A 24,182-nucleotide genomic window follows, 5' to 3' on the forward strand; every position below is an offset into this window, starting at 1 on the left:
AAACTGTATTTTTACTCCCCTTTATCTGGAGTTTAACGTCTCCTTGAAAATGACTTTGTACTATGTGCAAACTGCAATCATTTGTCTTAACAGATTCTGAACATGAGATCTATGAAAAGATGACTGTGGAAGAGGAAGAAGTGAAGGAGATAATGCAGGAGGAGGTGGTGGAGAAGAAAGAGGAGGTGATGGAAGAGGAGGAGGTGGTGGACAAAGAGAAAGATAACACAAAGCAAGAAAAGACAAATGAGGAGGAGGAGGAGAAAAGTGGGGAGGAGAAGGTGGTGGAGAAAAAGGAAGAAGGGAAGGAGATAATGCAGGAGGAGGTGGTGGAGAAGAAAGAGAAGGTGATGGAAGAGGAGAAGGAGGAGGTGGTGATGGTGGACACAGAGAAAGATAACACAAAGCAAGAAAAGACAAATGAGGAGGAGGAGGAGAAAAGTGGAGAGGAGAAGGTGGTGGAGAAAAAGGAAGAAGGGAAGGAGATAATGCAGAATGAGATTGTGGTGGAGAAGAAGGAGCAGGTGATGAAAAAGAAGAAGGTGGTGGTGATGGTGGTGGAAGTGGTGATGGTGGAGAAAAATAAACAAATAAAGAAAGATACCAGCACCCAACTAACAGAGGAGGAGAAGGTGGTGGAGAAAAAGGAAGAAGAGAAAGAGATAATGCAGAAGGAAGAGGTGGAGAAGGAGGAGGAGGTGATGAAAGAGAAGAAGGTGGTGGAGAAAAAGGAAGAAGAGAAAGAGATAACGCAGAAGGAAGAGGTGGTGGGGAAGGAGGAGGAGGTGATGAAAGAGGAGAAGGTGGTGGTGGAGAAAAAGAAAAGAAAGAAAGATACCAGCACCCGACTGTCAGAGGAGGAGTTCTGGAGAAGGAAAATGGAGGAGGAGAAGTTGGTGGAGAAAAAGGAGGAAGAGAAAGAGATAATGCAGAAGGAAGAGGTGGTGGAGAAGGAGGAGGAGGTGATGAAAGAGGAGGAGGAGGTGATGAAAGAGGAGAAGGGGGTGGTGGAGAAAAAGAAAAGAAAAGATACCAGCACCCGACTGTCAGAGAAGGAGTTCTGGAGAAGGAAAATTATCGCCAGAAGGCTATCTGCGGCAAAGTTTCTGTTTGAGCAAATAAAGGAGGAGGAGGACAAGATGAAAGCTGAGGAAGAGAACAATGAGGAGAAAATAAAATACATTGGAAAGGAGGAGGAGGAGGAGGAGGAGGAGAAGCTGAAGAAAAGGAGAAGGAGGAGGCGGCCAAGAAAAAACTGCATGTTGGAAAAAGTGGAGGAGATGGAAGGAAAGGAAAGTGAGGAGGTGGAGAATCACATTGAGGAGAAAGAGCAAATGAATGACATTAAAAAGGAGGAGGAGGAGGAGGAGGTGAAGAAAAGGAGAAGGAGGAGGCGGCCAAGAAAAAACTGCAAGGTGGAAGAAGTGGAGGAGATGGAAGGAAAGGAAAGTGAGGAGGTGGAGAATCACATTGAGGAGAAAGAGCAAATGAATGACATTGAAAAGGAGGAGGAGGAGGAGGAGGTGGTGAAGAAAAGGAGAAGGAGGAGGCGGCCAAGAAAAAGTGACAGTATGAACGAGGAAGACAAAGAACAAAGTAGAGGAGTAGAGACATACTGTATGTGAAGGAGGAGGGTGAACAACATTGTACAACATCAATAAAAATGTGTTTTGTACAATACTGTATGTGCTGTGTGTTGTGTTCATCTGCTTAATTCTCTGTTTCAAAAGTATTGAATTTTGTTTGTTTAAAGAAAATGTTGATTTATATTTAGATTAAACATAAATGTAAACATATATATGTAACAAAATTGTTTTGTATAGTTTAGTTTCTATGTATGTGTGTATCACATATACAAAACAAATATATATAATACACACACATATATAATGTCAGACTTATATTTTGCATGTGATTAATCTGCCCAGCACTAATACAGTAAACCTACAGATCCTGGAGTCTGACCTTTAAGATTTATATTGCGATTCAGATTTCTTGTTTAGAATTGTTAAAGTCGAATAATTCAGAGAATTGCTATCTTTCGAGGCAGAAACAAGCTTCCATAGAAACCACTTACAAATCCATCACATCTTCAAACGATGAAAATCCATTAATAATCTATTCAATTAGACTTCTATCTAATTCTAACTTAATGAACTCTTAGTTTACTTTACCATCAAGACTAAAGACTTTTAGTGCAGGTCTCTAGTCGCTCCGTTTCTATTACCCTACAGTTGCACAAACTGAAATTATGAATTGAAAATATGTCCATTGGAAATGTTTAATTAGCAAAAACTGCCACTCTCACACAAACACACACAAACACACACACACACACACACACACACACACACACACACACACACACACACACACACACACACACACACACACACACACACACACACTTCAGACTGGCAAGAGGTGGTTTTTCAGGCAATTCAAAAAAGCTATTTATCCGCTAAAGAATAGAAAAAAAACGTTTTAGCTGCACTGTAAAAAATGTAATGACAAAAAGTCAAGACAACAAATATTTTAATGTTACTTTAACATCTTTTAATATAATAACATTTTTAAAGTTGTACCAAGTTTAACTTAATATTTGTAATCTATTATGTATTTACCATTAAAAAAAAAGTCTTATTGACCATAAACCTTAAAAAATAGGGAACATTTCATATAATAACACTGATAAAACGTTTTTTTTCACTGATAAAACTATTTATTTATGTTTTAGGTATCTGTAGTAATCAGGCTAAGATTATATTGAAATTGTTGTATTTTGTCAAATATACACATTATTTACTAATTCAATCAATCAGGGGTCCGTTCTTCGTACCTCGCTTAAATGATCTAAGATGATTTGGCAGATCCTGGATCTTTTAATCTTGATAACTGATCTCTCGCTAATTTGGTTCTTCAAACAAGTTCGCGAATCAGATTAGAATGTCTGGATGAACTGATCTGAGATCGCTGCGTGTGTTATGAAGGACAGATCTATCGATCCTCGAAATCATGATCAGCAATGCAACGATTGGCTGACGGCACAGCAGCGTAATGACATCATCTGATTAATATTCAATTATCCATGTGAGCAAAATTACATCAAATTAGCAGTAAACGGCTTGTTAAATATGACACGCAAGAACTTTCCACATTTGTTGTGAGCTGCAGGCTTTACACTTTCATTTGTCAAGACAAGAGTATTCATCATGTATTTCAATGCAAATCAGTGTATTTAGTTCTACATTTAGAAAAGATTTTCTTTATTATTGTAGCCGTTTTTTAATCGGTGTAAAGAATAACAGGTTGTTTCCAAAAGCATTTTCATATTGGTAAAGGCGTCTGCAACTTTTGTGAAGCTTCAAATCACTATTAACTATCAAAACATGTTCATGACTGCTGACATGTATTATTGCTTTAAAAAAAGTCACATATTGTGCATTTCTATTATACACAATTTGTACAGCGATCAAAAAAGTTCATATCAATAAGTTTTCTCTTTGCACCAGATGGCAGTCTTTGTACTTTCATTTCGAGAGTGCAGATTGTATAGCCTACGTTTTATTAATATGTATAACTTTATTTATTTTATTAATGACTATAACTTTATATATATAGTTAAAAAATATGTACCATTTTCCCAAGTGTATATAACTACTACTGTAAGAAAATATCAGAATTCGGTACATACTTTCTGTATTATCTTTGCTTGAACTGAGCCGATCTAATCCTGTTTATATGAATTGAACCTGCTCCCAATCAGGTTTGACCTAGCAGAACTGTTGCCATGACATCAATTCTCGGATCAGCTTTGAAGAACGAAACGATCCTGGATCGTGTCAAATCGTCAATATCCAAATCCAGCTAACTGAGTAATCCACGTACGAAGAACGGACCCCAGAACACTACATAGTGTAAACAACAACAACACTGGGTTGTACAAAACTGTGTGTCAATTATACAGGGCTGCAAAATTATGAGAAAAAAATCATTGAATATCTTGAATGGTTTAATAAAGATTGTTTATTTTTTATAGCCAACATTTGTGTTTGGGGAAATGGATCATCATATTCTGGCTACAGAGGCAAAATATGTTTTTCCATCACATTAGCTGAGAATAAACTGAGCAAAAACTGCACATTTTTCTCACTGACGCTGCTAAATTAATCTCCTTTATTTCTGTGCCTTGTAATTTATGGCAAGAAAACTTTACTGTTTTCAGCGATAACAAATCTTAGGTACTCTGTATTTACATTATATATGTTATAAATTACAAAAGAAATCAAAATGTGTAAATAATTGTCCAGAAAATTTACTTTTTTTTACAGTAAAGCTAATTTCAAATTGAAAAAATAATAAATTAATTTCACTACCAGCCAACCTCTAAAAACAAACAAGTAAGGGTTTATTACGCTAGTAAGTGTCTAGTAAAAGCAGTAGGACATGAAAGTTTTATGAAAGACTTATTTTATGAAGAGCTTTTAAAAGCACAAAATTAATATAGACTTGTATGTTCTCCTTAAATTAAATTTAAAAATATATGATTTGGTGTTTAAGAAATATTCCTTAAGATTGCCATTTTGGAAAAAAGTGCAACGATTTTCTAAAATTATTAAGCAAAAAAAAAAATCCTACTGACCACAAACATTTACAAAATAGGGAAAATTTCATATGATAACAATGATAACAGATCTAAGGTACCCTGTGATTACATTAAATACGTTATAAACAGGGCCTGACATTAACACTCGCCAAATGCAGGTAGATTTCAGCTGTCGCGGGTTAGACAGCCACTCTCACTAGCCACTTTGGCTGTGATAAATGTATTTACAGTATATGAGAATATTGTTTTTAAGTATCAACTGTGAATAAAAAGTGTATGCATATAGCTTTATTTTGTTTGCTTTACACATTTTTTAAAATGTGTTTCAAAAAAATAATTAGTTCGGTGCAGCCAGAGAAAAACTTAGCAAATCCTTAGTGTCGAGCCCTGAAAACTCATGTGAAATAAACTATTAATAAAAATAAAATAAAATTAATTACATTGCGACACTATAAAAACTACATCCCATGTACTCATGCTCATTGAGCAAGGTCATAAACAACACACAAAAATGTTAAATGAACAAGGAGGCATGTGGACACAAAGTATAAATCAATAAAGTTAGCATGTCAAATTCAAATTTATGAATATAAAATATATTTTTCCAACATTAAAATTGTGGTTAGTGAAAATGGCGAGTGGTTAGTAATGTTGGAAAACTCCTAGCCACTGTGGCTGGTGATCAAAAAAGCTAATGTCAAACCCAGGTTATAAACTCCAAACTACAAAAGAAATCTCATCATGTGTGTAATAAATTGTCCTGAAAATTTGCTTTTTTTACAGTAAAGTTAATTTCAAATTGACAAAAATACATGTTACCAGCCAACCTCTGAAAACAAACAAGTAAGGGTATTTTAAGAGACTAAGAGTCTGAACTTGACAAGAAAGAAAAAAACTCAAATCAAATCTTTACTTTTCTCAGTCTCACCTGCTACTCAGAAAGGCACAGATGAGGTCTTTGGCATCCTTTGACATTTCAATATCATCTGGGAAAGTTAAGCTGTTCTTGTGATCCATGATCTTTCCATATGTGCCCACCAGAGACTCGGAATAAAATGGAGTGTCGCCTGCTCAGAGTGACAGACGAATAAATAAATTTAATGATCAGAACACTGAACTAAAATTACAAGAGATGCATATGAAGCTGACACTACTCACCCACTAGAAGCTCATAAATAAAAACACCAACAGACCACCAGTCACACTCGCGACCGTAATAACCAGTCCCTCCTTGAGACATTAAAACCTCTGGAGAAATGTAATCAGGTGTCCCAACAGCAGCGTCAAAGCTTACCAAACCAGTCTAAACACACATGTAGAGACATGGATATAAACATTACTGGATGAGTTAATGTAGCTGAAATACAAGTATGTTTAAAATTTCAATTATTTACACAATTCATTCATTCAATTCAAGGACTGCACTGTATAATCTAGCCACAAGATGGCAGCACTGACATCTATCATCACCGAATGGAGGACTTCTGTAACCTACGTTAATGATTGTTTAAACAAATCTGCTGCAATGTGTGAGGTGATAATTGTAAATCTCCACACTACAAAATCTAAAAGAAACTCTCTCATTCTCTCTCTCTCTCTCTGAGTCATGTGCAGTACATGTAAACACACCAACTACTGGTGTATGATATTTATCGTTTTCAATAAAAATGTAATTGTATTGTGAGCTGGCATTGCAGAGAGCTTCATTCAATTGAGAAAAGCAAACAAAATTTAAAATGTGTAGGATTTTGTGAAATAATACAAGCAAGTTAACACAAGCAGGCTTTCATGAACATCCATTAAAACACAATAAAGCGAGTTCTGTTCAACAGATCAACAGAAAATACCAAAAAAAGCTGAAGCAGAAAATGTGCATCTTAGAGCAAGAGTTTGTGTGTGTGCGTGTGTGTGTTGAACTTCAATCTGTTTTAAATAAATCATCAACAAAGACAGTCACTAATTGCTTCGTTTCTAAATGAGTCAGCCATTTTGAATCACTTGTTTGAATAAATGTTCATTGAATCACTTATCAAAACAGAATAAATTCAAAATCCCACACTTCCCTTGTATACAGTTTATGAAAAACAGCATGTGACCTTGTACATCCGAATTAGTAGTAGAAATTAAGACGCAAGGGGCAACACTGTGGCTCAGTGGTTAGCACTGTCGCCTCACAGTAACAAGGCCGCTGGTTCGAGCCCGGCTGTGCCAGTTGGAATTTCTCTGTGGAGTTTGTTTATTCTCCCCATGTCCAAACACATGCATTACAGGTGAATTGAATAAACCAAATTGGCCATAGTGGCCACAGTGTATGTTTGAAGGAGTGTGTATAAGTTTTTCCCAGTAGTGGGTTGCAGTTGGAAGGGCATCCGCCAGTGGCGCCCCCAGAAAAATTTCTTAGGGGTGGCCAGAAGAGGCCGCACCAAATCTTGGGGTGACACACAAAAAAAAATTATGAATTCAGTGTAATGTTAAATTTTTGTTTCTGATAAATGAAATAATGTAGTTTTATTCATTTAATTAGTTCTTCTTGAAATATTGCAATTTATTCCTTGAAATAATTCACCAAGTAGCCTACATGTGCAAACCAAATAAAAATCTATGTTTAGTTTAAAAACACTTTTCATATACTGTATAAATAACTTCTTTTTTTACGTGCCTTTATTGTACATCATACGGTATATGCCATGTCTAAAATTAATGAAGTTTAATGAGTTTATTATTCCCAGTGATGGGTTGCAGCTGGAAGGGCATCCGCTGTGTAAAAATGTGCTAGATAAGTTGGCAGTTCATTCTGCTGTGGTGACCCTGGATCAATAAAGGGACTAAGCCGAAAAGAAAATGAATTAATGAATAATGAGTTTATTAATAACCCAAACAAATGAACAAACTGAACAAAAGGCATTACAATAAACACACTCACTATACCTAATAATATCATTTATCCATATTGCTTTTTTAGCCATTTAATGCAGCTTCTTCTATTGATATACTGTAGCTTAAGGTAAATATTAAATAGCCATTGCTGTCTATTGAAGGTGTGTGCGTGCTGTCAACGACGATCAGGGAGGGTAGTGGTGGTTCTAGTTTAAATGACACCCTGGGCGAACCACCCTATACACCCCCATCTCTCTTGAATTGTTAGATTTGTTATTCAATAAATATAACAATTTATTTATAATTATTTTAAATAAATACAATTAATATTATTATACAATTATTATTCTGAATAAATAACAGAAATCAGTCCTAAATATTACTGGAAAACAACAACTGGAGTGATATGCCAAGATCACTTAAGAAACCTTTTGCATGAAAATTAATTATGACAATTCTAAAGAATACAAAAAATGTATTATAGAATTATCTGTGGTCTTAGACCAGATCATGGCTGAGAAATCATGTTATGAAGTCTTACCTCCCTGACTCATTATCCCTCCTTTCTGCTTTAAAGGCATGCTTAGTGAAAGTAACATCATCATCATCATACTATATAAACTTTAGTCGACTGTCAAAACTCGCTGCGTGCCGACACCTCTGCACAAAAGGCTGTTACTCCGGTTTCACGGCGCATGAGCGGTGCCTATTTTGTCGGCGTGCATGCAAACAACCAACCGGGATTCACACAGGAGTGCGTGAGGCGCGCGGGAATGGTTTTCTGCGCGCATGCGTCAGTTTGCTTTCACCAGCATTGAACCAGATGGTGAGAGCTACGTCAGTAACACCAACAATAATTTAGTGACTGCGTTTTATTTATTTATTTATTTATTTAAATATTGGGAATTTATAAGTTCATTTAAATCAATAATGTCAACAGCAAAATTATATTGGGGTGGCCACAGGGGTGGCCAGAGTTTACCGAGGGGTGGCCGTGGCCACCCCTGGCCACCCGTTGGGGGCGCCCCTGGCATCCGCTGTGTAACACATATGCTGGATAAGTTGGCAGTTCATTCCGCTGTGGCGACCCCTGACTAATAAAGGGACTAAGCCAAAGGAAAATGATTGAATGAATCAGGAGGCAAAAAGTACCAGAATTATCAATTACTGAAGTGTGGAATTAATTCATTTACTATCCTATGAGGCCTGATGACGACAGGTCAACATGACAGTGACAACGTCAATGCAGTAGCCTGAATTTCATTCTCACTTCCTCTATTCTATTTTAATATTGTCAAGACACAACTTAGAACTAAAATGAAGTACCGATTTAGATAGTAGCCTACTATTTTTGACAAGGAGAAAGAGACTTGCTGTCACCTACAGTAGTGGTGTCACCTAGTGGTCATATCTATCAATCCATGTCAGGCCTAAACTAGCCAAGGTATCAGCACAAAAGCACACTAAGCAAAATATTGTTCAATTAGATTATTAAAAAAAAAGGAGAGAAACATTTTTGTTAGAATCAAACCCCCTTAAAAGACACTTCAAGTGCACTTATCACACACCGAGTCCATCTTCATACATGTGCCAAAGTCTGCGAGTTTGAAGTGTCCATTGCGGTCCAGCAGCATGTTGTCTGGTTTGATGTCTCTGTGGATGAAGCCCAGAGAATGGATGGCGTCGAGTGCCAGCACCACTTCTGCCGTATAGAATTGAGCCCATTCCTCTGGGATGTCATAGTTGCTGGTCAGAGTCACCAGATCTCCACCTGGCATGAACTCCATCACCAAATAAAGGTACTTTTCATCTTGGAATGCACAGCACAGCTATGTGGACAGAGAGATAGAGTGGTGAACAGAGAAGTCACAATATATTTCAGTAATCAATACCAGTGAAATTTAACAATACTTAATTTCAATTGCAGCAACCCAGCTAAATTAAATAATAAGCAATGTGATATTGAACACAGACTTTATTTAATCGTTTAAATATTTAATTCATAATTTAAATACTGTTATTAAAGAACTTTTAATGTTATCAATTACAGAATGTAAATAATAAAGTTAAAATATAAAAAAATTATAAATGGAATATTAATTAACATTTTAAGTATGAACATATACATACACAAAAACAGTTGTGTCAAGCAATTAATCATAACTAATCAAACCCAAAATTAAAATTAACATGTACATCATTATTTATATTCATTCATTTTCTTGTCGGCTTAGTCCCTTTATTAATCCGGGGTCGCCACAGCAGAATGAACTGCCAACTTATCCAGCAAGTTTTTATGCAGCGAATGCCCTTCCAGCCGCAACCCATTTCTGGCAAACATCCACACCGTATTCACACACACTCTCATACACTACGGACAATTTAGCCATGTCTTTTATGTCTTTGGACTGTGGGGGAAACCGGAGTACCCTAAGGAAACCCACGCGAAGGCAGGGAGAACATGCAAACTCCACACAGAAACGCCAAGTGAGCCAAGGTTCAAACCAGTGACCCAGCGACCTTCTTGCTGTGAGGCGAACGTGCTACCCACTGCGCCACTGCCTCGCCATCATTATTCTTATTTATTTATAATTTGAGGTAGATATAAATATTTCATATAAAGATATAAATGAACATTTTCTCAAATATATACATTTCTTTGTGTACGTATATACTGTACGCTAAATGAACATATACACTCCACAAAAATATATTATGTAAATACAAACTTAATTTTTATGTGATTAAGCATTTGACAGCACTAATAAAAATACAACTAGCAACAAGTTATTGCCATTTAAATGATGTTATACTTAAAATCAAGTTTAACTTTCTTTATTTTGGTTAGTTAACATCAACATTACAGCAGCAGAAATATTAGGCTTCAAGGTCTAATGAACAGGTCTGTATTTTTTGTCGTCCTTATTTACACGAGTACATAACTGACTGACTACAACATGGGCTGGTGCATCCTGTGAAATACAAGTGTTGAAAAACAGCCAGTCAAGAATATTTCCTCAGTCAGGTTTAGATTTTACTATTTATACTATTTTATACTATTTAAGTGAAGTACTAGTAGTTTAAGTCATTTAACATTATTATTTTTTAATCTTTTACCGGCCCATGCCTAATCCCAAACCAGGGTTTTTTTTAAAAGTACAAATTATTGTTCCAAGGCTGCGTTTAATGGGTAAATAAAATAATTAAACAAGGCCTAGACCTGGGCTGCCCTTTGTGAAACCACTAATAATCATTATTCCTTTATAGACTAGTGTTCTCCTTGATCCCAAGCTCTGTGGCAGCAATTTCAGAAATGTTTCTGCCCTTCATGTGTTCAGGTGTTTGACAAGTAATTTTATCATCATGAAAAATTCTCTTTCAGTGCAAACGCAGCCAATGCCACAGAGTCACAGTGCCATGGATTACCAGACAACTACGCATACAAACGACCACAGAACATAGGCTACCTGAGGGCAAATTCAGCAGAGTGTCGTTTCTAAGGTTGAGGAAAACAAGCTCTTTCTGTTGAAGGAAGAGTCCAGCAGGAAGACTTTCCAGACGGTTCCCGCTCATAAACACCTGCTGAAGGTTTGGGTTACCGATGAAAACTGAAGGGTCCAGGGATTTGTGTCTATTGTTTTCTAGGTAAAGGGCCTCGAGTTTTGACAGAGACACCAGAGCTCCAGGAGTCAGTTCCTCCAGCTGGTTATTTTTGAAGTCTAAACTCTGGAGATTGCCGACAAACCCAGGCGTACCGACAAATTATTGTTGATAAGCGTGACGCATAACATTATAAATAAACAAGGTTATTAAAGAATCTTTTTTCGGCTAACTATTGCCATTTACAGTTTTTCCTAAAAAAAAAGCAATAGACAGACAGACAGACAGACAGACAGACAGATAGATAGATAGATAGATAGATAGATAGATAGATAGATAGATAGATAGATAGATAGATAGATAGATAGATAGATAGATAGATAGATAGATGCCAATTTTATTAAGTAAAAAAATAAGATTGTACTTAAAATGTACTTTATTTTATTTAAGTTTATATTTTTTGCAGTCAATTACACTTTTTCCTCTTCCTTGCATTGGTGTTACATAAAGGGACAGTTCATAAAAAAGGAAAATTAACTCTCCCCTAAATGCTTTCAAATCTTTAAAAGTAAAGAAGATATTTTGAACAAAGGTGAAAACCTGTAACATTGTCTTCCATAGTAGCAAATAAAAATACTGTGGAAGTCAATTGGGTCAGGTTTCCAGCTTTCTTCAAAATATCTTCTTTTGTTTTTAGAAGAAGACAAAACAGGTTTGAAACGTGATGGGTGATTAAATGACGATTCACTTTTTGGTGAACTGTCCCTTTGATTAAACATTTAGAAATGTTCAAATGGTGTGACTAGCATTTAATCAGTAAAACGTGTTTGTGTCTTATGCTAGTAGTTATCTTTTGCATGAATTAGTGTTTATTCCTTAGGTAGGCTGGTACCTTTTTAATATTTACTAGCACTTATTTGTTAGATAACTGGTTCTTTTTCTAAATAATATTAGACACTTGTTGACATTTATTTCAAGAGTGACTGTTACTAGTAACCGATTTTAAGTATTTGCCAGACTAATATGAGTTGGGTCTAAAAGATGATTTTTATATATTAATAGGCCTTGCTGATCATTAGATACTATAAGATCCCTTATTCTACTAAAAGTGTAGTGAGTAACCATAGTTTTGTAAGACACATATTACCTGTAAGGTCAAGCACATAAAGATTAGACAGGCCCACGAGCAGATCCGCAGGTGTTGTTTGCAGTTGGTTTCTGGTCAGACTGAGATGGCTCAGATGGGAGAAAATCTTCAGGTCATCAGATGATATGGAGCTCAAATTGCTGAAACGAACACGAAGGTCTGTGGTGTTTCCTGGAAAAACTTTACTGGGTAGCTGTTTAAAGTTAACATGAAGACAAATGACTCTGACCTCATCATTTTCAAGGACTTGTCTGCATTTTCCTTGATGTAAAACACCACTCTGTATCTGAGGAAAAAGGCTGAGCAGAACTGTAAGAGTTAGAAAATAATATTTGCTCATATCTATGAGCAAGTTGCAACAGAAGTAAAAATGTAAGGATTCTAGTTAAAACCTCAATCACCTAATGCCTCAGCCTTACTGTATATTAAGCATGTGTAACTGATCCTGCTTTTATAAATCACATTGAATACATTTGTCAATATGCAAACAAGGGTTTTCCAGGTCCACATGTGTATCAAAGTTTTGTGTAACACTGGACTTTTATCAATCAATTCTTGTAAATCATTCACAACAAATCACAAGATGTGTTTTTAACCATGACAAATGAAAATAATATCAGCATACGTTACATTTTAGATTTAGAATTGCATTTTTATTGCCCCCTCTAAAAACATCACAATAAAAAAAGCTTCATTTTATTAAGTAATCACGATTATACAGAGACCTAGAAGGGACGTGATGGTGGGGAAAAATGGGTGGGTAAAAAAAAGGACAGTGATAGGAAAATATTTTTTGAAAAGTTTTTTCCTCGCAAAGGTATTGTGCGTTCCCTCGCAAAACTGTTGTTCCACTAACACTTTCTGTTATTGATTAAAGTTACCATAGTTAATAAGTAAAGAGCAAATGAATCTCTCATTTTGTTTTGTTTTATAACAGTGGTGTCACTGTAAGAATGCACAAATCTATAATGAAAGCATTCCATTACTTTAGTAACTGTTTGAGCTCATTTCAGAGAAAATTAGTTGTGTTTACAATAAAACACGCAGGACAGACATGTTTACATATTATTAAGTGTATTTGTCTGTTTAAACACACACCCAAAATGTCCGGCAGTTTAGCTCCTCTTTAAATGGCATATACAGAAGCTGAGCTGGAATCAGTTTATTATACAGAGCACGTCCGTCAGTCAGCGCTTATACATGAACTTAATATATATATATACTTTCAGCACTCAGTTTTTTTTTCTCCCACCCATTTTTCCTCCAACACCACGTTTCTTCCAGGTCTCAATATGATTATGCTAAATTAATTCAGCCTTACTCTTCAACTTTTCACATTTCACATGCGCAGCAATGGACAGTTTTGTACGCTAGAATATTAAACATGCTTGCATTTCTATTGAAATATTTAAGGTGTGTTTGGATCATCACAGAGTCAGAAGTGTTCCATCAAATAAAGCTTTTTTTATTAACAATTTCACAAAATAATAAAATAAAGAAAATGTTTGGACCGTAGGTCTTCATGTTCCACTATGCATACAAATTTGTCACAGCATTTAATAAAATGTGCATCTTTGCATCATGATATCAGTCTTCAATAATACATAGAGCAGACGTAATGCTTATTGAAGGTGTTCTTCAAAATAACAGATGACAAAAATATAATCTGTGCCACTAAATATTTGTTTTTCTGAACAAAAATAGATATAATACTTGAGTATATAAATCCTGATGATCACGTAATTATCATTAATTTGCTCTTGGAAACACACTTAAACATCCAGTCACGCTTACTAACAACCCTATAAGGAGTCCGAAAATAACCTCTGACATTTTTAAAAGCTTAGAAGACACTTTTTGACAAACTGTATAGTATAGGAAGACACAAACACTCTACTCTTAAAATGACTTAAAATTGAAAATAGATACTTTAGGTGATTTATGGCTTGTGCTGTATTTAAATATCATATACCGTCCCCTTCCCCAGTCATTTATATTGTGGTGTTTGGCACTTGGAAGTCCTGCCATTAGCCCAAATGAACACTATGACAATTTTCCGCTTTCATAGACCCCAGATGCATGATCACCTATCCGGCCTTCACCAAGGTTAGCTGAAATTAAGAGAGAGGAGATGGAGGTCATACAGTACCATAAAAAATTACATAAATAAAATGCTGGCAGACATGTCAAATCCCATTCTCTATACAGCCAAACCAGCTAAACCAAACCATTCTGCCTTTCATACACACATACAAACATGCCCACTCGTATACTGTAAGTGCATCAAACATGCTGGCAAATTCAAAACGTGTTGTATAGTCCCTCACAGTGGGAATTTTTAATATCATTCCAAAAAAAAGCAAAACCGGTTTTAAGCCACAGCTTAACACACACACATGTAAATGCATCCTCAAGCCACACGCTGGTCACCCCTCAAAAACCTCAAGTCTTCAGAAGTCTAAAACATCGTCATCATCCAATTCAACCTCAAGAGCCCAACCCCAGTCCTTCAGGCCCATTTCAAGCAATCTGCAACAAAGAGGAGTCTTTTGGCCCCATGTACAAATGCCATTGACAAAGTCTAAAATAAAAGTTATAAAGTTTAGTTTAAAAGTACACTGGTAAATACAGGTTCACATAAAAAAAAAAAATATATATATATATATATATATATATATATATATACAGTGCTCAGCATAAATGAGTACACCAATAAGCTCCAGATTTGGCTTCAGTACTGACTAAACTAATGTATATGCACAAGTATAATATTGGAAAGCATCCTATAGAAAATATTAATTTAAATGAGAGATTTGTGAGGGGTGTTCTCATGTATATATATTGAGCACTGTATATTAAAAACTACACTTATAAAAGATACGTGATGAGGACAAATGCTATCCTTTATTTACAGAAAACTTTCTTTTTTATTTAATTTTATACCAGTAGATATTTGCTAGAGAAGCCCTCATGATGATATTATTGCTTTTTCATTATTGGAACATTTCATTTTTGGAAAACTGCTGTTTATTTTTTTAAGCTCTACATGATGTGATGGAGACACCCACTGCTCTTTATTTACAAAGATTTCAATTAAAATGTCACAAAAATGACCATGGCAGAGATGTCATGAAAAAAAAAAACTTGGGGAAAAAACACAAAAGATACATTTTTCTTTTTTTGGCCACAAAATAAAAAAAGATTGGTAATGTTATCACTTTTTCAGCCTTTAAAAATATATGGAGACATATTTTGTGTTTTCTTGAACACTGAAAGATACATACAGAGTTTAAGTTAAATTTTAGACATGAAGACCACTATGAGTAACCCGTTTACTGGGTTGAAAATAGTATAAAATAAAATAAAATATTCACAGCTTAGATAGGATTAGATGGCAATATTATGGAATTAAAAGAGTGAGCCTGCATTGTTAGTGGAGTGTTTTTTAGTACTGAGGATTCAGATGCAAACAGAGAAGAGAACAAGCAGCCAAACATGTTGAAGATGAGCAGAAAAGAGATGCTGTGCACGGTACTTACTGTCCACACATTTACACGAGTAGGGAAGGTGAAAGGTCAGTGAAGAATGATACGGAGCATTGGGCCAGGGCTACAAAAGGTTAGCGGTATCATTGTAAGCTATTGAGATCTTCACAGCCAAGTCTACATACATGACACTACACTATGTTTACCTCAATTAAAAGCAGTAGTTCACCCAAAAATGAAAATGCCAAATTGATTTGCTGACTTTCTTTATGTTTAGTGAGGTATTTGTTTTTCAAAGTGACCACAACTCCTTGCACAACATTACAGTGAGCAGTCTATACAAGTACATTTTTGGATGAATTTTTCTTTTATTTTGAGATATGTATCTATATATGAGCAATTAATCAGAACAACAACAATAGCAGTTCACTTTTTAGTTTAAAGCTGAGCAGAACAGTTCAGACAGAAGTGTACGCAGGAAAGTAAAAAAGATTTATTTTTCAGAAAGTGACTTTACATGAATTGGCATGAATTAGGCATTTAATTTTTCATGGAAGAGCTTTGTCTAATAAAATAAAATAAAATAAAATAAAGTGTTTTAACTATTAGCACAAATGTATTATTACAGAATTAAGAAAATGAAACATGATTTTATTTACATTTGCTTGTAGTTTTTTTTTTTTTAGCATTAACAAAAATAGAATGCTATCAATTAATGATAATTATTTTTATATTTAACAAAACTAATGCTTATTTCAGTGGTTAATCAGAAGGTTTTTTGCATCATTTTTGCAATTGGTTAAAATGCTGAGTTATGCAAATTCTAACTAATAAAGCACGATAAACATTCAAATGTTTTGAACCGTTAAATTATAATCCTTTTTCATTACTATTGTAGAACTACAAATAAACATGTTTTGGAATGAAAATGAATATATTTGGCACACAAAATGAGGTAATGGCAAAGAGCTGAATGGGAAATGATGAATAAATCAAGCTATTTTTCTTTTTTATCCAATAAAACATCAAGTGTTAGTAAAAGAAGATTTCAAACATTGCTTTAGATGAAGTCTTGTTACTCTATCCTACAATTCTACTATATTTCACTATAACCTAAAGGCCCCAGTATACATCAACATAAATTGATGTTGTCATTTTGAGCAAAAGTTTGCATCCGCTGGTAAACACCTTTAAACGGTCATTACCTGGTCCCATTTTACGTAGGTGTGGCTTTAGAGCTACGCCTTTTTTAACAGGTTAATCTTCTCCAGCGCATTTGTTGAGAGGGTGCTCGCTGCAGAGCCATTTGAGGAGAGGTGAGCTCCAGAGAGGGGGAGCATGAGCTGTCGCTCCTCCTCCTGTAAGCTGTGTTAATGCGTACACCAACCCCACCCCTAACCCTACCCCCAGTGACATCACTCGTAGAAGAAGTGCAAAAAAGGTGGAGCTCAAGCTTAAGCTCCCCCTCTCTGGAGCTCACCTCTCCTCAAATGGCTCTGCAGCGAGCACCACTTGCATTTGTTCTGCTAAGTCTATTGAGGCCAATACAATCCAACACATTCAAAATAAAGGTTCTAAAAAGTTTTGCACTAAAAAGTAACCATTGTTGGTTCCCCAAAGAACCTTTTAATTCAATTAACGCTTTTTTCTCAGTGAGAATTCAAGATATTCAATGATATTTAAGATTATCAATGTATTTTTTCACTGTAATGAAACCTTTATGGAATGGATATTTAAAGCTGTTCATGGAACCATCTTTGCCAATATAGAAGCTTTATTTTTAAGACTAAGAGCAGCTTTACAGTGGAAGGGTAATTTATTAAGAAAAGATTTGATCATGTTTGATACTTAAAAAGCTTAATACTTGGTGTATTTGATTAAACTGCTATAAACATGATGGGACTCCACATGACTGGATTGCTGAAAACTGTTGTTTTGTCACCACAGCCATTTTTGTTTACGTTTATTTAGTTGTTACTGTAAGAAAAAATTGCACAGCACATATTTACATATTCATCTAAACATCACTGAGGCGTGTTGATGATTTCAAGATGTTCACAAACACTAAACCACCACTCTGGAATTTCAAACTTATTTTTCTTCTAAACGAGGAACAAAACATTCTTTATATCTGGGCATTAAAGGTATAGTTTCTTCAAAAATATAAAAATGTCTATCAGTATCTTTCTTCTATTAAACACAAAAGAAGGTATTTTGAAGAATGTACCCATTTACTAACAAAGTATTTGTTTTTCCCTACTGTGTCTGCCAATGGCTACCAATTTACAGCATTCTTCAAAATATCTTCTTTTGTGTTGAACAGAAGAGAGACACATGTTTGGAATAAGTTGAGGGTGAGTGAAAGCGTCTCCTCCTCACCTGTTCTTGCTGGAGGGCTGCTGTCGTGTAGAGTGCACTTTGACGGCTGCTCGGTGTGAAAGTCTGGGTGAAGACTGAGCGAGGCGAGGCGACGGCTGAGGGGAAAGGGTAGTGGGTGTTGCCTCTGAGGGCGCAGCGGATATGGCTATGCTGGAAGAGTGGGCGATGGAGGGTTTACGCGGAACCCTCTTGAGCAGCCGACTGACCCACTTCTTCTGCTCCTCTGTGGAGTTTGCCAGCAGCAGCATCTCTTTCGCTGTGGACATGTCGTAATTCACTGGAGGACAAAAACCAAAAAACAGATTCTTTTCAGAGTTCAAAACTCCATGTGTTAAAATGCATTTTCAAAAGCTTCGGTTTATATCAACAATTTTATAACAAGCAATTTTTAGCAAGCAATTAAACCGGTCTAAAATAAATGAAGTACAGTAAATACATTATAATGTTACAAAAATCTAAATCCAGTAAAATTCAGCTCTATTTAATGTCTTTTAAAAAGATTCTAACATTTTCACCTGTAATATTTAGCACCACAACTGTTTTCAGCATTGATAATAAGATATTTCATAAACATCATAGTAGTATATTAATTTATGAAGTATAAAATGTAAATATATAATGAAGGATCGAGCAACATTGAAAAAACAAATGCTGACAATTCAGCTTTGACATCACAGGAGTAAATTAACATTAACACAAATAAAAAAAAAACCATTCAAACATTTTAAAATATAATTGGCTGAAATATGCCACAATTTTTTTGATGTTAATACATTTTGGATCAAATACTTGCAGTGTTGTTTAACATGAACACCTTTTTTTTTCATGTAGTAATAAAATACATCAATACAAATATATGATTTATTATTTTATATGCGGTTCTGATACGTTTTATATTTGAAAGCAAACTACCAATTTGTAAAAAAAGAAGCAATTCACATTATTATGTGTATAAATATAATTTGATAATATACATGCAGCCTTGTTAACGTCAAAAGAACTTAAAACAACAGTAGAATAAAAGTAGAATATTTCAGTAATGACTAATATCCATAAATACACGCTTACAGTGCTCAGCATATACGAGTACACCCCCCCCACCCCCATTTCCTATGGGATGCTTTACAATATTATATTTGTGCATATACATTAGTTTAATCAGCACTGAAGCCAAATCTGGAGCTTTTCTAACAAAATAAAACAAAATTCTATGTTAGGGAAAAATATAAAATACTAATTTTCAAAAATAGCAAACATCAAGACAAACAAAAAATATATGCAATTCTGTTGAAATGTCGTAGCTTGTAATTGTTGTAAAATGTTGTAGATTTTTTTGCAGTATTTTGCATGAATTTAATATTATCTTTCCATTTCTAAAGATGTTCTGTGACTAAAATATTATTTTATTAAATATATCTTTTTAATAAATCTGTTTTGTTCAAATGCACCAATATATATAGATTACTCATATTCACTGAGAAATGGATAAAAATATTCACTTCCAAAATGGGGTGTACTCAATTTTGCTGAGCATTGTAGGTCTATAATTAGTTTATATGAACTTTTATTTATATATAAAAATAAATATTTCTTAAATTTATATTTATTTGTTTATTATTAACATATTTATTTATGAAATTATATTTGATTTTTACTTGCCTCCAGACAAATATTTTAACATTCTAAGTTTAATCAGCTACAGTACAGTAAAATGAGTTTGTTGTGTCTTTCTGAGTGTGATCTCCCGACCTCTACATGGAGCGAGGACCTCTTCTTTGCGATCGATGTGGTCTTTATGGCACTTGACTCTACAGCGTCTGCACTCGAGAGCCGGCGGAGGTCTGAAGACGTGCCATAAGGGTCGTGGACAGACCTCGCAGCTCGAGGGGAAGTGATAAAGCGTCAGAACAAACTCGTGACCCTTGTGTGGGATACACAGTGACCTTTCAGTCACAGATAACGACTCCACGGGCAGCTCCTCTTTCTTGCTCTCTCCTTCATTCGCATATAGTATCTGCACACAGAAGAAAAGTTCATATGAGGGATGTCAACATTTAGCTGCTTAATTTGAGGTGCAAGTGGCTTATGCTCAAATGAAGTGAGCGAGCATGAGCTTATGTTGGAGAAACAGAATAAACATCAGTTTACGCTCCAGGGTTGTGGTGTTGTATTCTGTGTTTGCGTCTATTGTGGAAAGCATTAAAAAATGGCTTATTACTTGAAATGGTTTAGCATATCATCTATCCCAAAAGCTACATTTAGCTCATGAATATTTAATGCATAAATACTAATGATTCATGGAAGGACAGATAACGACAGATGAAGTGGCTAATAAATAACATCATTCTATTCTAGACATTTTAATCAATAAATGTCCCAACCATTACTTCTTTTTACAATCTTACTACCATATTATTTACAATAAAAACATTTGCCTCAGAGTGGATATTTTTGTTTTGCGTGTCATTTGCATATCCTGTCATACTGGTGACAATGTCAGGCAGAAGTAGATGATTCTTTCATTAAGCTTAACATTTAGTCAATGCATTGATTATTAATTTAAACAGAAATGGATTATGGGATTTTTTAAAAAGAATTGTACATCCCTAATTAACACTAAAGTGTGCTATAATTACCTGGAAGATGCGAGGGATTTCTCTGGGATCTGCGCGGTAAACATCTGTCTGAGTGACGGGTCTCACGTGGAAGAGTTTGCTGAGGGGGAAGAAAAAAAGACATGATTATATTTACACTTGATGAAACCACTGATTGATTAAGTATATAAAATTAACTGACTAAATGCCATGTATATTTGTCAGTCATGCATAAATTAATCAGGTAATATTTCTGAAATAGTACAAATCAAACAAATGTTGTTTTACATACAGTACAATAACCAATTTTATATACAGATGAAGTCAGAATTATTAGCCCCCTTTGATTTTTTTTTTATATTTCCCAAATGATGTTTAACAGAGCAAAGAAACATTTATATATCTATAATATATAAATGAAAATGAAAATTGATGACTTTATACAATAATTAAATGTTTTCAAAAGCAAAATATGTTTAATAAGCTACCATAACAATCAATTTATAAATAATTAAATGAAATTAGACCACATTAAATACATTTTAGCTAAATATGTTTATTTGTTTGCACAAGGAAAAATTTTTAAATGATTTTAGGCAATTTGAATGAATCCATTTTTAAAACCCAATTATTTAAATCGAACCGATTAGTTGAAAACCTTTATTGATAAACTAAATTCGCCACAGTTATTGTATTTTATTTTGAGTGTCGAAAAAACTACCCTCTATGTATAACTAACAAATACAATACAAATGAATACACTTTTAAAATTATATAATTAGACCTATTTTTACATTAGTAAGTATACAAGGCCTTTCAAACTCACTCAATGTCCAGGATCATGAATGGACTGGACTGCTCTCGGTCTTGTTCAGAGTCATAAAACAGGATCTTCTTGCTGCTCACAACCACATACTGCAATGAGGCAAAAGCACAGATGATCAGAGAGTTTAATAATGTGATATATGTATGTGTATGTGTGTGTTTAAACCATTACCTTCTTATCCCATCCAAACCGTTTGGTGTTTTTGGCAGGCATTGAGAGCCATCCTTCAAGACCGGACTCTGCGGCTAATAAACAAACAAAAAATAGTATTTAGTGTTTTAATATATTTTAATATAATAGAGTCACAACTAAAAGTGACCAATCAAATTAAATTTCTTTAAGAAATGTAAGCTTTCAAAAAATATTAATCTCAAAGACAGAATGCAAAACTATACAACAAAATCTCTTATAATAAAAAGGGTTTCTCTTAGTAGTGTTAACAGGCGTACAGAAAACACATGTGTTGAGCAGTGTGAATTAATCTCAAATCTGATCACACAATGCTGAAAAGTGCGGCTGTGCTTCAAACAGTGCAGTGGTTTCCAGATTTTTGATATCATGCACACAGAACTGATGCATATATGTATAAGCATGTTTATAATATGTAAATCATATGGAAATATGTGTACATTGCAAAAGTGCAAAGGATTTTTGAATTCTAGAGAAAATAAAATAAAGCTGGATTGACTGGGGTGTTTCGAATTTTTGGTCCGATTAGGTCTAAAATTCAGAACTAAAAATAATGCATGCGTGTAAATGTAGCAACTCTTTTAAACAAATATTTTAAATTACTTAAAAATATGTATAATAATTAAATAAACTGAATAAAAACAATATTTACTTTTTTCTTTAAGACTTTTTGTATGTTTAATAAATCTTTTTTATATGGTAAACCTGTTTTATACATTAAATATATATAAAAACTGAAATATTTAAGATATATATTTAAGTTGTGGAGTGTGTATATCAGGTTGGGAATCACTGATCTAGTGTGCAGCCTACCTAGACAGTATTTTTGGGCATTGTAAACTCATTTTGCCACCGGTCATAATCAACACTGAGGGAAACAAATCCACCAAATAACTGGAAATGGTGTCTTCCATTATCTGAAATTCTTGCACTGCTCTGCCATATGTACATATACAGTGCTTTGTTGTTAGCTCTGCTTCAGCTGTATATTGGCATTCGTCAATGTCAGAAAAAAAAGAGATGACCAATCAGATGAAAGCAAGCAGGGTTTACAGTACACATGAACTGAGTACAAATATCCTTTTGAAGCATCGATTTACCACTTACAAAAATATGGAAATATCTAAACAATTCCTATTTAAACATGTACTGTAAAGGGACCAATAGGAACTAATGCAAACTACTAACACATTTCCCCTAAATTCCAAAATGTTCAGCTGAAAAAAATTATATAATTTACACGAATTAAGCAATTCTGAACTAAATGTTAACATACTGTATTAGGCGTACAACTGAGAGTACATTTATTATTATTAATATATTATTTGAAAAAAATGTTTACCAATCCTTACTTTTCATCTAGAATTAGGCCAAGATAATCCTTCACTATTCGATTGCCTTATAATTTATGAACATTATTAGTCTCCTCCAGTGTTCCAGACACAGTAATCCCCTTGATTATACCCAAAAACACCGTCAAGGAGTTTAGCATTGAACTCCACACTGAATAAAGGTTAGTCTCCATGCAGGATCACCTGCAGCCTCAGGGTCAGGAGGCGTCTCATATGTAAGGGCAGGTGTTTGCCTCCACTCATCTTCCTCATCCTCCTCTTCATCAGAGTCAGAGGAGAAGCGAGGAGCGATTCGACAGGGCCGGGTATCAATACACACCGACTTGGAGCTTCGCTGGTATGTGAAGGACATAGACTCCGAGGTGTGTGAGTGTGTGATTCGCACTACACAAATATCATGACCACAGAGGAAAGAAGAAGGGGGTAATGAAGCACAAGGATGAACATTAGAAGAAAAAGTACAAGTTTAGAAGAGAAAAGAGAAAAAAAAGAACCAAAGAGGAAAGAGTGGTGGTTATGTGTATTGATTATGTGTTGTAGAGTCAGTGAATGTTTGAAAACAAGAGCTTTGTGAATTTGGGATATACTGGATTAAATGCTCGATCGAATTTATGCAAGTAAAAATGTATTAATAAAAATTATTAAGTAAATTAATGAAGTGGATCAATACAATACAAACCTGTTTTTCCCAGGATTCTCCTGTATTTTACAATTCTATCCTGCTATCATATATAGGGTATTTTCCCATATTTTAAATTTTTAATCCTGGTGGGAAATGTCCCCTCCCATCCAAGGGTTGTCTAGTTAGTTATTATGAGTATGGAAAATGTCTTTTCCTGCATTTATTCTGCTTCAGGAGTCAGACTGTTGACTGTAAGTAACACAACAAATAATGCAATAAGTAGTTTTAAAGAAAAATTAGCTTTGTCTTTGAACCCGAAAAAAACTTTGAAAATAATCATAATGACGTAGTCTCTATGCTATAAAAATAACAATGATGAAACCGTTTTTAACCGAGAGGACATATCTTTATTAGTACAGTTTGGCTGTATTATTTGTGTCCTTTTCAAAAAAAAAAAAAAAGGCTCAAAAGAAATTTTTATTAGCAGTGTAAAGATTCCCACCCC

At 34.7% G+C, this 24,182-nt stretch overlaps 3 protein-coding genes and 1 long non-coding RNA gene across 28 annotated transcripts in view; 2 read left to right on the forward strand and 2 right to left on the reverse strand.

Annotated features, from left to right (window-relative positions):
• LOC137489751 (uncharacterized) overlaps window positions 1-1,685 on the forward strand; it is a 28,447-nt gene extending 26,762 nt beyond the window's left edge. For 2 of the 6 annotated variants that reach the window (XM_087298389.1, XM_087298392.1), the window contains 2 exons: window positions 94-281; window positions 456-1,685. In XM_087298389.1, coding sequence (XP_087154515.1) covers window positions 94-281; window positions 456-1,625 — 1,358 coding nt within the window. In that variant the 3' untranslated portion in view covers window positions 1,626-1,685. Of the gene's footprint in view, window positions 1-67 lie in introns of those variants that run through there. The other 4 variants (XM_087298390.1, XM_087298391.1, XM_087298393.1 and 1 more) reach the window with 3 other exon arrangements.
• The window catches only part of rock2b (rho-associated, coiled-coil containing protein kinase 2b), a 125,818-nt gene that overhangs the window by 44,805 nt on the left and 56,831 nt on the right, over window positions 1-24,182 (reverse strand). For 3 of the 19 annotated variants that reach the window (XM_087296353.1, XM_087296352.1, XM_087296350.1), the window contains 6 exons: window positions 21,686-21,759; window positions 21,515-21,603; window positions 20,731-20,809; window positions 19,844-20,108; window positions 18,095-18,371; window positions 13,675-14,341 (listed from right to left, as the gene is read on the reverse strand). In XM_087296353.1, the coding sequence (XP_087152479.1) occupies window positions 14,338-14,341; window positions 18,095-18,371; window positions 19,844-20,108; window positions 20,731-20,809; window positions 21,515-21,603; window positions 21,686-21,759 (788 nt within the window). In that variant the 3' untranslated portion in view covers window positions 13,675-14,337. 19 annotated transcript variants of the gene reach the window in all.
• Window positions 4,004-13,526, reverse strand: LOC147839375 (rho-associated protein kinase 2-like). 2 transcript variants are annotated; one of them, XR_015518622.1, is made up of 7 exons: window positions 12,632-12,743; window positions 12,460-12,529; window positions 12,231-12,370; window positions 9,052-9,312; window positions 5,765-5,909; window positions 4,792-5,673; window positions 4,004-4,738 (listed from the first exon to the last, which is right to left on the reverse strand). XR_015518622.1 is itself a non-coding variant. In XM_087298430.1 (6 exons), the coding sequence occupies exons 1-6, from the start codon at window positions 12,738-12,740 to the stop codon at window positions 5,531-5,533; spliced, it is 831 nt and encodes a 276-aa protein (XP_087154556.1). In that variant the 5' UTR covers window positions 12,741-13,526; the 3' UTR covers window positions 4,004-5,530. The 2 variants fall into 2 exon arrangements, 1 of the variants encoding a protein (XP_087154556.1); XM_087298430.1 differs by having other exon boundaries at window positions 4,004-5,673; window positions 12,268-12,370; window positions 12,632-13,526.
• On the forward strand, window positions 15,669-18,111 carry LOC147839376 (uncharacterized). The gene is made up of 2 exons (XR_015518669.1): window positions 15,669-16,985; window positions 17,247-18,111. It is a non-coding gene; the product is annotated as an uncharacterized LOC147839376 (long non-coding RNA).

The sequence above is a fragment of the Danio rerio genome, chromosome 20 (assembly GCF_052040795.2).
Source record: "Danio rerio strain M-AB ecotype USA chromosome 20, GRCz13ab, whole genome shotgun sequence".
NCBI classification, from domain to species: Eukaryota; Metazoa; Chordata; class Actinopteri; order Cypriniformes; family Danionidae; genus Danio; species Danio rerio.

Coding starts and splice junctions, on each gene's coding strand:
- LOC147839375 (XM_087298430.1), bottom strand. CDS start 12,740: ATGTGGACCTGGAAAACCCTTGTTTGCATATTGACAAATGTATTCAAT. Junction 12,530..12,631: donor CAGTAAGGCTGAGGCATTAG/GTGATTGAGGTT, acceptor AGTTCTGCTCAG/CCTTTTTCCTCAGATACAGA. Junction 5,910..9,051: donor CATGTATGAAGATGGACTCG/GTGTGTGATAAG, acceptor ATGTGTGTTTAG/ACTGGTTTGGTAAGCTTTGA.